Source organism: Camelus ferus, chromosome 4, assembly GCF_009834535.1.
Source record: "Camelus ferus isolate YT-003-E chromosome 4, BCGSAC_Cfer_1.0, whole genome shotgun sequence".
Taxonomy (NCBI): Eukaryota; Metazoa; Chordata; class Mammalia; order Artiodactyla; family Camelidae; genus Camelus; species Camelus ferus.
In genome coordinates this window covers 31,795,416-31,812,561 of record NC_045699.1, presented here as the reverse complement: position 1 = coordinate 31,812,561, position 17,146 = coordinate 31,795,416, and the positions used below count along the sequence as shown (strand labels likewise).

General features: G+C 42.3%; 1 protein-coding gene across 6 annotated transcripts in view; it reads left to right on the top strand.

Annotated features, from left to right (window-relative positions):
* Positions 1-17,146, top strand: part of SMARCA2 (SWI/SNF related, matrix associated, actin dependent regulator of chromatin, subfamily a, member 2) — a 137,382-nt gene that overhangs the window by 79,000 nt on the left and 41,236 nt on the right. For all 6 annotated transcript variants that reach the window (XM_032477764.1, XM_032477765.1, XM_032477766.1 and 3 more), the window contains exons 24-27: positions 2,199-2,362; positions 7,603-7,830; positions 11,612-11,689; positions 16,660-16,878. In XM_032477764.1, the coding sequence (XP_032333655.1) occupies positions 2,199-2,362; positions 7,603-7,830; positions 11,612-11,689; positions 16,660-16,878 (689 nt within the window). The remainder of the gene's footprint in view (positions 1-2,198; positions 2,363-7,602; positions 7,831-11,611; positions 11,690-16,659; positions 16,879-17,146) is intronic.

Here is a 17,146-nt window from a genome sequence, read left to right as displayed (position 1 = left end):
TTTAGGGTTATTTCACCGCAAGTAGGCATATCCACTAATTAGTTTTATTTGTATCTTAATGCATGTGATGGTTAAGTGATTATTTTTCCATTCAGTGGATTAAAAGTGAACTTCTATCCTCATAGTATATAGATGCATAGCTTTTGTACCCTGATGCCAGAAAACAGATGTAGTAGGCCCCTTGTCACTTGGTATCCAAGAGGGGGATTGATTCCAAGACCCCCACAAGTACCAGACAGACTCCACAGATGCTCGAGTCCCTGATGTAAAGCAGTGTTGTATTTGCATGTAACCTGTGCACATCCTCCCATACACTTTCCGTCGTCTCTAGATCACTTACGATACTTAATACAATGCAAGTGCTCTGTGAATAGTTGCCTGTGCTCAGCAAAGTCCAATTATGCTTTTTGGAATTTTTTTTTCCAAATACTTTTGATCCACTGTTGATTGAATCCCTAGATGGACAACCTGTAGATATAAAGGGCTGACTACCATTTTCTCTGGGAACTTCTTTCCCCATTTTAGAAGTCTTTTTCTTTTTCTTCTTCTTCTTTTTTTTTTTTTTTTTTTTTTGAGGTTTCTGTGGCTTGTCCTTTAGTTTAAGGCGGAGGATAAAATGTGAACCAGTAATCACAAAATCACTGCACCTGGACAGATGGTGTAGCAAAAAGGGCTCACAATAGGACGGAACGGGTCTTCCACAAGCATTGTGAACAGATAGTGCACCGTGATCTCAGAAAGCCAATTCTGAAAACCCCAGAAAAAAGGGTACCACGTGTTTGAAACCTCATTTAACAAAACATATTTTGTGTCCCTCCCCCAAAAGCTAACTTCTTAAAGTTCATCATTGTAGGATTTGACCAGGTTTTGCTAACCCTGAAATCTGATTTGGAAAGTAGAACGAGCTCTAAAGAACACGAACAAGGAGAAATCCCAAATCCTCTTGTTTCTGATTCCCATTTGCTGTATTCTGAAGTTTTCTTTTTCCCTCCTCAAGAGGGAACTTATTATTTTTGTTAATATGAAAGACAGATCCCCCAAGTGTTTGGGAACCTGAACCCCGACAGTAACTTGATTCCATTAGCTGTAGTCACTTAAATGTTTTAATCCTCTGAAATAAATTGCTAGTATATTTTCATCCTTAAAAAAAGAATACCATGTAGAAATAATATTTGTATAGCAGGCAGTTAGGGACTATCATGTAACGTACATACATATTTCCCAACAGCCTGTGGCCTTTTTCAAAACTCTGTAGCTATACTTTTCTGGTGAAATATGTTCAGATAGAATTTGGTAGTTTTTCCCCCCTCTTTCCACAATGCAGTTCGTGAGATGGCCAGGTAGATACATTACAAACATGTGGTGTGTGATTGAGGGGCTGGTTTGGGATGCCATTATGGGACCCTTTGTGCCCTAAGTGTGAGTGCCATCGTCTGGGGTCTGGGACTCTCTGCTTGTTTGCTATTTCGGAGTCTCATCAGACACCAGGGGGTAGGTGTGTTACGTGTGCTGTGTTTGGTTTTAGTTTATGTCCTTTGAACCCAACAGAGCAGAATGTCAGCATGAAAAACCAACTGAGAGATTTTTTTTTTGAATTTTTTTGGCTTCAAGTCTTGTTAACAAGGATAAAAATATTCCACACATGTTTTATGTCTCTGCCACCCAGATCATGCTCAGTAGCCATCTGAATGGTAAAATAAAGTAGAAATCTGTTTCCTTCTGTTTCCATTGTCTTGGCATAAAGAAGTCCCCACTCCAATGCCTATCAGCAAAGTAGCTCTGAGCCATTATAATAATCCTTGTAGGCATGTATGTTGTGTGTGTGTGTTAATTATTTGGTGTTTTAAAGCATAAAAATAAACCCACAAAATGTTTTCACCACAGTTTAGGTTAGCATAAGAATGTTGTAGGATTTGCGAAGTTTCACAGGTGCCCAGTCAGAATGTTTTCAACATTTTGGAACAATGGGCGGTAGACAAAGTATTCCTTCTTGATTTGAGAAAAGTCTCTTACTACCTTTTTTTTTAATTGCAGAATGTTCAGAATTCCTTTCCAAAGTGCAGAAACGTTGGGGGATTTCCTTACCAATACTAAGAGGAGTCTGAGTGTATTTCTCAAGGAAGCAGGCCTTTTTGTCTAGCCCTGTGCCATTTTCAGACAGGAGTTAATTGGCAAATTTATTTTTCTTATCCCCTCAGGCACCACCAAGTCTGAAGATCGGGCTGCTTTGCTGAAGAAATTCAACGAACCTGGGTCCCAGTACTTCATTTTCTTGCTGAGCACCAGAGCCGGCGGCCTGGGCTTAAACCTGCAGGCCGCTGATACCGTGGTCATCTTTGACAGCGACTGGAATCCTCATCAGGTCTGCATGTCTCTGCCTTCGGCGCCCCGGCCTCCTTGCTGGGGAGGGACTGGGGGGCTCGCGGTCCTGTAGTGCACGTTTACGGGGCAGAGCGGACCGTTTCTCCAAAGGGAGATAGCCTAGCACATTCTTACGGCTCTTCTCTCCCTCGGGGCATAGATATTGAGATGTCTTACACATGCTTTTGAAGTACCTTTGAAGAGCTCAAATTTCAGGGCCAAAAACTCAGTTTCTGCTTCGTTCTAAACCAACCCCCTCCCCTAGCTCCTGGGATTGCCGCTGAGCAGTGTCTGTTTGGTAAAGTAAGGATAAATCAAAAATGTTCCAAGATAAAAACAACAACCAACATCTGTTGGACCCTCCCTCAGTGCCAGCCGCTTTTTGGGCAGTGCCTCATTCAGGTTGCACAGCAGCCCCGTGAGGTTGTTCATGTTACCGTTTGTCTCTTTACAGTCAGGGAAAGTGAGTCCCAGGAAGCTTTAAGTAACTTCCCTGAGGTCAAACCATTCATACACGTTAGTCTTTTATGCTGTGCATTTTGTTTAAAATTACCATAAAAAATATTCTATGGAGTATCTACTACTAAGTTCTCTTAGGCAGGTAAGTCGTAGACTTTATCCTTTTAAAGGAGTACTTCGATTATTTAAAAACAAAACAAAACAAATAAAATAGGTCCTCTGTGGTGCAGGGGTCCTTAAATTACTGTGGGAAGTGGGGGCACCTGCCTGTAAGATACTGGCGGAATGATATTCTTGAGGACGTGATTCATCTTGGGACAAATGTAGATTCAAAATACTGAAAGGGAAGGTCACAGCGCTCGCGTGGGAATGTAAATTCTGCGTTGGCTGTCCCTGGGCTCCTCGCTGTGCCTCAGTCTCCTGGATGATAAGTACACAGAATGGTACTGTCTCACTAGGTTGCCGTGAAGATGGGGTGGAGGAGGCTTCCCGAAGTTGTTTTTAGCTGGAGGGGGGTTCGGGGGTACAATTGAATTATGAGGAAACTTCAAAAAGAAAATCCCTGCCCATTTCTCATTTCCTGCCATCCCGCCCTTAATTTCGTTGAGTCTGCCCAGCTGTGTAGACGCCGTACACGTCTCTGTGTACATGCTCCCACAGGATCCAGGCACAGGCGTTCTCGCACAGCTGGGGAGCGCCGATTTAAAAAATAACCCGGTGGTTCCAAACCTTTGGCCGGCCACCAGCGTTGGACCACTGCACGCGTCCCCCCAGTCCTCTCTCGGCGAAGACATTAGAGTTACTGTTGAAATTTTCTGACCTTGGAAAGGGTTGCAGGCAACCAGCATAAAGCATATTAGTGCCAAGCCTTCAGGAAATATTTATATATTTATCTTATATATTTTTATAGCCCACACTGCACTCCACAGCACAGCTAGAATTCGTGATCACGTGTGAGACCTGTGGTTTCCTTTTCCCACTGTGGTTCGGTGTCTGTTTCGCAGGCGGGTACTGAGGGCTGTGCTGCCTCAGGCCCTGAGCTAGGCTGCGTGTCTAGCGGAGGGCGTATGGGATTCCTCCCCTCCCGGGACGCTCAGTGTGTTTGGATGTTTACATTACTCTACTTGCCACTGCCTAAATCTTCACTGAGAAAAAATAACCTGTGTATAGATGAAGGGAGAGTTCACTAGATTTTATCTTCCAAGGTAAACATATCTATGGCATCTCAGTTGTCCCCCTTCGTTGGCTCGGTGGTCATGCTAAGAGTCCAAGGAAATCACTGTTTCTGGAAATGCTAGTTTATCATGAGAAAGGATGTCGGGACATCCCCGCATCTCTCTGTCTCTCTCTTTCTGTCTCTGTCTCTCCCTCTCGCTCACACACACACACACACTTTTATGATGAGCTAAAAGTGAAACTCTAGAATCAAAGTAAGTTACATGTGTACCCAACAGCTCGTTTTTAACTGCGTGTGAACTAAAACTTAGGCAGCAAAACAGAGAACCCCACATTTCCTCTGGTCTGATTTACCGCAGGTTCCTCACGCGGGGCCATATATTTCTGCAGGTACTTGTCTATCTGCCATCGGTGGATTTACTTCCACCTGATTTGGTCAGCTAGACTGGCCAGATTTTTCATGTCTGTCACTTTGACATGGCCATTAATTTGAGCAAACTTTTTTTTTTTTCATTTTTGGAACTCAGTGATCTTAAGAGTGATACAGATGAGTACTGATTTCTCACTTACAAGGTAGGAGAACTAACTTTTATTAAGTAATAGATACTATGAGACACTTTGCTTACCTCATTTCAGGTCCTCCTCAAACTATCTGACATGTAAGGAAACTTGTTGGTACTAGGTTGCCCAGAAGCACAGCCAAGAGTCACACCCACGTCTGTCTGAGTTCGGGTTTGAATCCTAACTTTGGGCTCTAGGACCCCTGCATAAATGTGGCCTGGCCCCCAAAATGAGAGTTACAGAGTTCTTTTAAACATTTTGGTTTCAGCATGCACTGAAAAAAATTTTTTTCTATGATTCTATAATTTTCCGTAATGAAACAAAATTAAGGTGTATTGATGAAATGGGGTTTTATTTGATAATGAGCTTTATTTGATGTAGATGAGGGCTTAAAGTTGCTAATTGGAGGCCATCGCTAAGGGCAAAGATAGCACGTATGAACGTGGAATCAGCACTAAAACCCATCAGTGTTACCAGGACTCTGATTTCCAGACTGTTACGAGAAACACGCATTGGTACTTTTATTTATTTTAGTTATTTTAACCCGTGGAGCTGGAGCTGTGTTGTTGTTACAGAACGATCAGCCACCCAGTTACCCCTCAGAGGCCCTTTTCTCAGGCTGCGCTCTTATCTTCAGATTTAACCACCACCCCCCACCCCCAATCAGTGTGATGAGGTTTCAGACCTCAGAAACGCCGAATAATCCACTCACTGATGACTGCACTTATTTCTGTGTCATAATTCCTCCCTCTCCCCCATGTCTGGCTTAGGGGCCCACAGGCTTACCTTGCGTAAACTTCAGCCTAGAAACAGTAATTTTTGCTCTTCTCCAATTAGATAGATCGTCTTAATAAACACACCAAAAGAAACACCACCACCATCACCTCCAAAAAAAGACCACAAAAACTGATTGCAGCAAGTTCCCAGGAGCCCCAGAACTTGTCACCTGTTCGTAGCTGGTCCAGGCCCTGCGCCTCCTCGTGTGTCTTATTCTGCTGCCGCGCCTAGTGTTGCGTGGTTTGTCAGCATCTTCTAAGGACAGGGGTCCTAGCAACTACGACCCACAGCTGAGTCTGGCCCGCCGCCTGACTTTATACCGCTTGCAAGCCAAGAACGGTTCTCATATTTTTAAGTGTAAAATGTAAAATTGAATAAGAAAAAAAAAAAGTGAGTACCAGCCTTTTGGTAAGAGCAGTTGCTCAGTGGCCCAGACAGCCCAGAATAGTCACCACAGGCCCACCATGGAGACGGTGCGTGACGCCTGTTCTAGGAAATGATCAAGACGTGATGGCACAGACCTTGCCAGCCTGGCTGCTGCTTAGCCACTCTGGTGAAGACGAGCTGAGAGAGACGACTGAACTCAGGCCTTGGCAATGAAATTTAAGGTTTCTCCCCTCCACGCCCGCTCCTTTGGATTTTTAATTATTCAGCTCACTTTCTTCTCTTCGGAAAATAATCTAATTTGGATGAGTCCCAGCTGTGTTCACGGTTTAGCTCTCCCATATTTATGATCACTTATTCAAGTATCTTCTGAGGAGAAACTTTTGCCTAATTAGTCATTTAATCGTAGAGGTCTCTGCCACAGAGACAGGTCTCGTGGGCAGACTGGGCCTGTTGTGTCCCTGTGCAGCCTGGGTGACTGGGAAACTCAGCTGGTCAAGACACGGGCTTGCGGCTGTGGAGCACCAGCTCTGTGCAGGGTAGGCTGCCAGCGGTGCCGGATGCAGGGGCAGAGCTTCGCTCTCCAAATGTGTACGGGTCTGATGGAGGACGCATGGGAACACCTACTTAGCGCTGATCCAGAGACCATCACCTGGACCAGAATGAACAAAAGTGACACACCAAGATGTTTTTATTGCATAGCCTTAAAACTACTTAATTCTGCTTCATAGCTTATGGAGCTTTTTATTGAAAGATTTCATTAAAACCTGATTTTTTTATTAAAAGAGTAATATATATTCAGAGCAGAAAAAAAGTTACCAAACCACATGAAAGTTAAATGAAGAAAATTTAATAACACCTATAATCTTATTACCTGGGGATAAAAACATTGGCTTCTTGGTATTTGTCCTTCCTGCCTTTTTTCTGAGGTAGATAAATATATGCATACAAGATCATAATGTACGTACTCATATATAACTTGTAGTTTTCACTTTCTATAGCTTTGTGTCATTAAGTCTTATGCAGTATCATAAATGTACTGTGTTGGTACACGCATAGAGCAGAAGACTGTAATTTATTTAACCAAGCTGTTACGGTTGAATGCTTACTTAATTCTGCTTTTAAAAAAAAATGGTAAATGATACGTAATGCTGAGAGGTGCAGCCTTATTGTAAACCTTTGTGCATGTCTATGGTGTTGCCTTAGGATACACACCCAGAAGTGAAATTTCTGAGTCAGAGGCCATACCCAATTTTAACACTTTTGATACATACTGCCAAACTTCTGTCCCCCAAAAGTTGACCAGTTTACTACTACACTGGCAATCTTTTTCATTCTCCAAACGAAAGATTGAGTCTTTGATGGAATTAGATCCCAAGAAATTTGCTACATGGAAAATCATTGTATGAGCAGTGTATAATTTATGTGTGTATAAATCAGCGGTGTCTGAAAAATCATCTTTCAACACCTTCCGCTAACCTTACAACGTAAGGTTAGCTATAAGTTATTATCCAAGTGACAATTCTGACCTCAGATTCATTTCTATTTATTTATTTATTTATTTTCAGTCAGGGGCAATTCTGATGGTGAACCTAGGGACAGATTTAAAAAAAAAAAAAAAAAGAAAAAATCTTGAGACCTGAATTTCAAAACCTGAGGTGTATTTCAGTTGGCTTGGCTAATTGGAACCCAGGTTCCTACAATTAGGATGTCCTTGAATTTTTCCAAAGAAGGTAGCTTGCATATTTTTCAAATGTAGACAGAGTCTCACACTAGTAAAGTTGGGTTGAGTAATGCTTCCTCGGTCCCCTCTCGGGTAGGCAATGGCTCTGCTAGGCTAACCCAGGCCCAACCGCCTTCAAGCGTGTGTGTTCCCTCCCACAGGACCTGCAGGCCCAGGACCGCGCTCACCGCATCGGCCAGCAGAACGAGGTCCGGGTGCTGAGACTCTGCACCGTGAACAGTGTGGAGGAGAAGATCCTCGCAGCCGCGAAGTACAAGCTGAACGTGGATCAGAAAGTGATCCAGGCGGGCATGTTTGATCAGAAGTCTTCAAGCCACGAGCGGAGGGCGTTCCTGCAGGCCATCCTGGAGCACGAGGAGGAAAACGAGGTATGCTAGACAGCCCAGCCTGCGAGGCCCGACAGTGAGCCGGAGTCACAGGGATTGGGGACATCTTTGTTCTTTAAAGAATTTCCTGGGCTGGTGTGAATTAAAGTGAGTAAATTAGCTGCTCTCTTATAGTCCAAGCACAGGAAGCCTGTGAAAATTACCCAAACGAGGGTCTTAAAATCCAGTTGTGAGAGGGACCTGAAGAGTTGGCTTTCAGATGCTTCCCCAGGAGGTGCAGCCCATATGCTTGATTGTACTGTGAGTGCTGCCCTCTGCAGGGCATCGGCAGAACCGCAGGAAGGCCACTTGCAGGGACAGAATTGCTAGATGAGACAAGACAAAGCTGGAAGGGTCCCTCCTTGCCTTTTCTTTCTCCATCCTTCAGAGCCCTCTGTCTCTCTTGCTTTTTGATCAGGGATCACAGTACTTCAGTATGTTTGTAGGATAAGCCCTCACAGCGGTCTTCAGCTCTTTGAGTCATACTTTTACTGGAAAAGAGTGACCTTGACCTCCACTCCAAATTCTCCTGTAAGAGCTGACCAAAGGCTGAGAAAATCCCTAGCTAAAAAAAAAATCTCTTTTTACTTACCAACATTGTTCAGACAATGCATTGATTATATTTCTCTTAGGGGATCTTTGGGAAGTTGTTTTTTTTTAGATTGCTGATCTTAGTAACTCTATACTAAATTTGTATCCCCAAATAGATATGAAATAGATGAAAAGATATGGTTCTTAACATAGTCTAGAAAACTGTGCAATATACCAGTGCCAGTCCTTATCAAAAAATTGGCTCTGGGTGGACGGACCTGGTTTGGTGTGCCCATGTTTGTAAATGGAACAGTGGGTTTGTCTGACATGTTCGTGTGGAATACTGTTTTCATTGCATATATTAGATATACAGTTGACCCCTAAACAACACAGTTTGAACCGTGTGAGTCCATACATTCACGGCTGTTTTTCAGCAGTAAATAGTACAGTACTGCAGCGTCCAAGGTTGGTTGAATCTGCGGATGTAGAGGAATTACAGATAAAGGAGTCCAACTGTGAGATATACGATATACAAGGATTAACACCTGGATGTTCAAGGGTCAGCCGTAGTTTGATTTTGCCTTAAGCAGGATGTTTTTGAAATTTCCTATAAATTATAAACCAAATTCTTTGAAAATAAGTCTCATGTACTTTTTTTTTTTCTGAAATGAGTCTGAATGTGAAGTAGATCTTGATATTTAAAGGAATCCTGAAATGAATCTTTTTCCCAACTGAAGAGCCCTTTTCTGTTATGCCTCCTGGCTTGTCGGTCTTATATATTTGATTAGTTATCTATTAGGTTTCATTAAAATGATGAAAAATGCATATGCACATATATTCATACCTTCACACATATTTTAAAAATTTCGATCTCAAATATTTGGCCATATCTGATTCTAGCAATTGAATATTTGATACTGATTTAAAGTCAGATTGTCCGGTGATTTTTTTTTTATTGTTGTTGTTTCACACACATGGAAATTTTAAAAATAAAATAATAGGGTGAGTGATATATACTGTTACACAGCAGGTGTGGGCAGAACTGGTTCTCAGCCAGGAGTCTCCATGACATTTTGGCTTGTTTTGTTTTGTATAGGCTCTGTGAGAACAGTACCTGACCTGTTTTGGATGGCATGTAGGATTGCCTGGAGCTTTCCAGCCTTCCAAAGCCTCAGGGAGATATTGATCTCTCCGAGTCCTGAAGGCCCTTGCAGGACATTTGGTCCTATCCAGAGCATCTGTAACACATTTGACCCCTAAGACATTGGGTCCACACCAAGATGTCCTTGATATTTGGTCCTCTCCAAAACCACTTGGCATGGACCAAATATGATCGCAGACATTTTGGGTAGGACCAAATTTCAAGAATCTTTTGGCATGGACCGAATGTCTTACGGACATTTTGGACAGGAACAAGGGTCTGCTAACCCCGAGGGCCACCAGGTGGGGCCTGCAGTGGAATCTGGTGCCAGTTGCTTCTGGCCGTGAGCAGCCTTGCTGGCCTCCACACCTCTTCCAGGCTATCAGTAGCAGACAGATGTTACCATTTTCTGGATGGCCTGTGTCCTGATGTAAAGATGTCTGGGGAGGCCAGTAGCCTGCAGTCAAGGGCTCAGGTCCTGAATATCTGAGGCAGCCATCACTGTGGTTGATGGACCGTGGGACACGAGGGCACAAAGAAGCCAGGAAGGCTTATTGCCCACTTCCCAGCCAGCTTGTTCTCTGTGAAGGCCAGGCCACTGTGGGCAGGCTTCTTGCCAGTTTACAAGAGAATCTTTTCATCTTAGGCTTCGGGGGAGTCCAACCCCACCACTGTATAGGCGATGAAGGGGTAACATGTGGTCCTAGCAATAAGGTGGGCTAAGCAGGACATCCTTCCACCAGAGGACACCTTAACCAGGTTCCTTGTACCCTGAAGTCTCAGCCCAGTCCCAGCTAGTCTCTGTCTTTGTTAGATGAAATATGATATTGAGACAAATTGCCTTCAGTCTGGAGATGAACTCATATAGAAGGTTTTTCACAAATAATTATTATCTTGAGTCATCAGTTTTTACTTCATTGAATTGCTTCATTTCTTTTTTTTTTCTTATTTTACTGAAATATAGTCAGTTTACAATGTTGTGTCAATTTCTGGTGTACAGCGTAATAGTTTAGTCATACTGTATACATACATATGAAATGCTTCATTTCTAACACCGTTTGCAAGACGTTATCTTGGGAACTGACAGAGGCATCTCATTTAAGCTGCTCACACACTCATACTCTTTCTAGAACAAGTTGCCTTGTTTTGAATGTATGATTTGGGCAGTTGGATGTTGGAAATTCTAGGCTTTCCTTTCTTCCCTCTGCTGATACACTGAAACTCCCCGTTTGATTTTTAACAAGCTCGCACAACGTATGATAAAAATAGTTTTGGAAGGTAAGTTCTGTAGTAGCTGCCCAACTTTTCAGATTATTTTTTTCAAGTGTGAAAATCAGAGCATAACATTTCTTTAAAATTTGAGAACTGTTGGTTTCTGAGGAATTCGGAGATGTGCCTTGGTCTAATAAAAATGAAAATGTTAAGCCTTATGTGGTTGCTGTCTGTACTTCATTTAAACTGTTTTCATTAAGTCAGGTTTTGTTACTGATACCTTTTGAGTTGTCACATCCACAGCTCTAACGTTAGCGTAATAGTGACCAATGAAATACCCTAATTAAACATATTTTAAAGACTATGTATTTGACACATATATTTATGATCTTTATGGTCTTACTCTGTGCCCAGTCACCAAGTTTCACATTCTCATGTTCTTTGTAAGGCTTTAAAAATAAATATATTGGAGATAAGGTTAATAGAATTAAAGGAATTAATGTTAGGCCCTTTCTCATGGTGAATTCCTTATTTAAATCCTATATCTTTTCTGGGGAGTAAATGTCACCCATTTTACAGATGAGGTCACTGAGGTGCAGAGACATTAAGTAACTTGTTTTAAAAGTAAGAGAATCAAGATACACACCACCAAAGAGAACTAGTATTTCTTACAGTGCATCACATTTCTACTCTAAACAGATTTTGCTCTGGGAAGATGGTTTGAATTGCTTGTAAAATAATAATGTCAAGTACTATACCCAGTGACCTTCTGTTCCTTTCTGGCTTGAGAAATAGGATCCCTGTGATCTGGAGGACAGATTGACTTACTCATTTGTACCTCACCCTAGTTGTCCAGCCTGTCTCGGGAAGCCTGTTAAATCCTTCTCTTTTTAATCTCAGGAAGAAGATGAAGTACCAGACGATGAGACTCTGAACCAAATGATTGCCCGACGAGAGGAGGAATTTGATCTTTTTATGGTAATGTTACAGAAAATCACAGAAAGAAATGCCTCATTCCTCTGCCCCCTTTTCCTACTAAATGCGAGATGTCTGGGGCCTGCATGCCCTGGCAGAATTTCATTTGTGAAGCCTGGGTCTTGCCTTCAGTTCAGAGGCTGCAAACTGGCCGGATTTAGCCTGCCAACATATTTTATTTGGCCCATGCCATGTTTTTTTAAAATTTTGAATCTGCTGCCAATGTTAAAAGAATCCTGATTTCTGGCTTCTCTTGAAAAATGAGCTTGGGCAAGAATACCAGGCCCACATCTCTATATGGAAGCGCTTGGCCAGGGCTGGGGAGCAGCTGCGCCCTCAGGTCAGGCCACGTGGTCTCCGGCTTAGCACAGACACACCCCCGCTTCCAGCTCATTCTGAATCCCTGGCCAGCGTCCTGGAGGAAACCTGCCCTGCTCCTGCAGGCAGAGTTCACAGCCGTTCGCGAGCTGTCTCCTTAGAGATCAGAACCAATACGCTCTGTGTGGGGATGGGCAGACAGCCACTAGGGTGACCTAGTCCCGCCCCTTCTCAGTACTGACGAGCATCTGCTAAAGCAGCCTTCCAGATGTGCAGCACGGCCTTGCCTTCACTTAAAGATCAAAATGGGTTGGATTTCACTGGTACAGAGTAGATGCGAAAGATCCTTGACATTTGAGGATGCAGCGTTCTTGGTTTCAGCCTTGACGTTCCAGGACAAACAGTCATCTGTGATTTTGCTGAAACCCGAATTTGTTTTAGTGTGTGTGGCCTGCCACAAGGCCATAAGGTTGGAATGGAGGGGAGCAAGCCCCTTGGCTAGTGAGGGGGGCCCTCAGAAGTCGTGTTTGACTGTGTTCTTAAGGCGTTTGCTGTAGCTCTTTAAGTACGTGTGTATGTATGTTTTTATAGGAGGAGGAGGTAATTAGGTTTATTTTTATTTATTTCTTTTAATGGAGATACCAGGGATTGAACCCAGGACCTCGTGCGTGCTAAAGACACACTCTACCATTGAGCTATACCCTGCTGCCCCCATAGCTCTTTTATTTACCTCTGTATCCTCAATGCTCAGAACAGTTTCTGGCACACAGTAGTTGCTTAATAAATATTTTCTGAGTGAATGGTGGCGTTTGCAAAACTTCAGGCCTCACGAGAATGTCAGCAAGATTCAGGATGTATCAAGTTGCAGGGCTCCCCTGAGTACCTTCTATCATTATGGTCTTTCAAGCATTCAGCCTGATTGTGAAGTGAGTGAATCAGGGGTAAGCTGTAACTCACTCTGGTGGTCAGATGCCACGAAAGCCCCCAAATCAGAGGCTCCAAATTTGAATGCCCCCAGGTCTCAAACAAGTAATTTGCATGAGTGAAGCAGGTGGACAGGGGTGGGTGGGGGGCGGTCAGTGAGGAGAGGGGGACAGAGTTACAAGCCCCATGTAGCCAGAAATTCCAAATTTTCAAGAGAAGCTAGAAAGCCAGGTTTTTATAATCAATCTCTGGATTTCAAAATGTTTGCAACTAAATTCAGTTTTTTATGATTATTTAACACTTCCAGCCAAACAAAATATGGCTCTGGGCCAAATATGACCCACAGGATTTGCAATTTCCACCTTTTTAGCCTAGACAGTCTGGGAAGGGAGCCCCAGCTGTGTGGAGGCTTACGTTATTTTTGTGATTTTGTGATTTTTGTCTTGGGAACAATGACTGTGTTCACACACAATGATTCAGGATAAAGGACATTTAATTCCTTCTCAGGAAACTTTTAGATCGCCATGGGAGTAACTCCTACCTTGGGATGTGCAATTTTTTTCCCCTCCTAAAGGAATCATCCTACCCGGGTAAGGCCATTTTGTAGAGAAATGATGCAGAAAAAACTTTACCGGCAGGGTCAACATAGTGTTCAGAAAACCTAAATGTCTTGACTCATGCTTCTGATCACCGCCCTTATAGATTGTTCTCTATTTGGGGGAGATCAGAGATACATGTAGTAAATAGATGTCTTTTCTCTCCTTGAGGAACTTACTAAAATGTAGATCCCTGGGGACCCCGGGGCAGGAGGCCCTCAGCTCCCCTGGCTGCTCACTGATGGGCAGTAATTCGGCCCTGCTAAAGCCTCAGCGTCTCTTGAGACCCTAAGAAGATAAACTGCCTGCCGTTATACAAATTAGATGAGGCCCAGAGATGGAAATTTCAGTCAGCAGCCTCGAAATAAGCAGAAAAGAGTACTTCTCTTCTCTTACTTTTGGGCTGGGTATTTGTAGACATGGAACGCCTCAGAGGAGGGAAAAATGGAGAATCTGGCCAAGGCACAGCCTTCCTTTAATTTGGGAATATCTTATCATGCAAAGAACAGGCTTGGAACAGGCGAAGCTGGTTAAGGAATATTTCTCTGGAGGTATTTTGATTTTGTGAATGTTGGTCTTGTTTCTTAAAGGTTGACTTCTCATTTTTGGATGGTGCAGATGTTTGGTGTGGTTTGGTTTGTGTTGGTTTTTAAAAATCTTCCAATCAGCTAACAGCCTTTGGCCATTTCACTATTCATTAGCACTTCCACCAGGGGGCAGGGAATCAAATTGAATCCTTGCCAGTTCACTCAGATTAAAAACTTGAGTGAGAAACAAGAATGGAATGTGAGCTAGATTTGGAATCCAAATATTTAAACTCTTGATCCACTGTTATTAAAAAAAAAAAGGTTAGTTCTCCATATAAAATTAAAACACATGTATTATTTGATTTTATATCATAGACACTATAGTTAAATAACACACATTAAGCAGATAGTCTCTTGAAAGTATAACCTTTCTTTTGTACCTTTTTCTTGTTTTCTCCTTTTAAAAATGTGACTTTGGAAATTATCTCTTATACTGATTATCTATGAGTTTTACTTAAAAGGATCTTTGACGGGTGAGGATACGTATCTTTTGCTGACATACAAACATGAAGCTTTTAGCTGCTCTGTTTTCTACAGAGACAACACGCGCTTTTAAAAATGATTGTACTTGTTAGCATAAGATTACTGGCCCTTAAGACAAACATGTTCATTTAGTATCTGAATAGTCAGTTAGACTTACTTGAATGTCATCTTCAGATTTGGTACATGTGTTCAAGTAAAAATCTCTGGGAAGAGATAATATCATCAGAACTTTAAACTCATTGAGAATTGCATCAACCCTTCCTAAAAGAAAGAAAAAAAAAAAAAGCAAGGGCAGTTTATTTTCTTTCATAATCAAAGAGTTTTATTTCCTCAGTTCCTCACTTGTGGACTAATGCATGTCGTAAGTCATTTTACAGGTCTTGATATAGGAAATTGTAATAAATATAACTAAAAATTGAAGTGGCAATATTCTGTCACCTCACTGTAGTGCATTAACATAAAATGATTGTTTTTATTAGCTGTCTAATACGTATTAGGAGATGATCGTGAGAAGTCCCCCTTTAGATTGCACTGTTTTTTGTTTGTTTTTATTGAAGTAGAGTCAGTTTACAATGTTGTGTCAATTTCTGGTGCACAGCATATAGTTCAGTCATATACATACATATATTAGTTGTCATATTCTTTTTCATTATAGGTCACCACAAGATACTGAATATGGTTCCCTGTGCTGTACAGTATAAACTTGTTGTTTATCTTAGATGGCACTGTTAACAAGGCATCCTCTGTGTGCTAATTATGAAGGCTGGATCCCATTTCTGACACCAGAGCATTAGAAGGCAGGATTAAGAACAGCCTCTCCAGCTAACTATAGCACATGACGGAACAGCATGGCCACATTTATCTACCAATGGGACTCCACCATGCTCCAAGCCTACCCCATCTGGGGAATATAATGATTTCCAAAAATGTTTAAGCAGAGTTTAAGGAACTTTGAACTTTACTTTTTAAGTAGATTCTAGAGGTCAAATACGGATTTGAATAGAAATTTCATTTACATTTTATTAGCAGTTTTAGCTCTTGAGAAAAAATTATATTGAATCTCTGTTTCAGTACAGTAGAACCTGCAGGAAGAAAGAGGGAAAAGGTAAATCATTTAATGGTTAATGGTCTATTCATTGTAGAACTGGTCTAGCTAGTGATGTATATATGTATATCTATAACTAATGTACATAGCAATGCAGTGGACGTTTTGTTTGCTTTTTTTAGCTGTCAGATCCTTTAGTTTTAAGATAAAGCCAAGTATCTGTCACTTAATTTATTTACTAGTGCACTGGGTTTTTAAGAAAAGAAAGCAGGAAAATAGAAATTTTGAAGGCTGTGAAAGGAAGCCATCTCACTCATATCAGCTGAGATGAGATTACCTTTTAGGTCTGTCTCTGTGACATAATATTTTCGTAAGAGCTAAGCTTTTTAAAAGCTAGAGAATTGAGGGACATTCCTCTCACCGAGCCCGCGGTGCACTGAAAATTCAATACACTTGCGGGCGATTGACGAATAAACCAGTTATGTGCCTCCATGTCTGCGTCTAGCCGAGCGAGGGTGGCTACTCTGGTGACGCTTGGGTGGCTGATTTTTTTTTTTTTTTCTGATTGTTTAATTTAAAGTATGAGCCCTGTTGAGGTAAAGGAAATTTTCTTAATGAACTTTCTCTTTTATATGCTTGAAAAATACTTTTATGCCAGTGCAGCAATGGCTTGTATCACCAGGGCTCATATATTTGAAATACATCCCCAATTTGAATTTTCTCACTATTACTTAAGGGGAAGCTTTTGCACCCACATAGACTAAGAAAAGGAATTTTTTAAAGAGTATCTTTTTAAATGCATAACTAAATTTCGAAGATGGGTACAGGGAAAGGGAAGAGATTTTTTTTTGCTTTAGGGATGAGCTAGAACAAATCAGCCAGGATACGGAGGCTTCATGGGAGCAGCTGAGAGGGACCTTGCAGCCGTAGGAGGTAACTTGTGAAAGTCTTATGTGCTGTCAAGTCTGCACTGGACAGAATCCCCTTTCCCTTTGGTGAAACTTTTGTTCATCCCTCCAGCGAATGGACATGGACCGGCGGAGGGAGGATGCCCGGAATCCGAAACGCAAGCCTCGCTTGATGGAGGAAGATGAGCTGCCCTCCTGGATTATTAAAGATGACGCGGAGGTAGAGAGGCTGACGTGTGAAGAAGAGGAGGAGAAAATTTTCGGTAGGGGTTCTCGCCAGCGCCGGGACGTGGACTACAGCGACGCCCTCACGGAGAAGCAGTGGCTGAGGGTAGGTGTGGCTTTCTTAACTGTCCTTACTGCGTGGGGCATTGCTGGCTTGGAGAAATCAGGAACCTGAGGCTGGATCTCTTTAAGGGGGACCAGTTGCCAATAAAAGGAGAAGTGGCTCTTGAACGTAGAGACAGTCATTCTGCTGTTGCAGTGAAGCCATTCTCACAGCCTTGAAATGTAATGAAGAATTATTCTAGGAGAGCAGAATTGGCCATTGGAAGCGCATTAGAGCTGTGAGACCCGCTCATGTTTTATGACCGATTGCC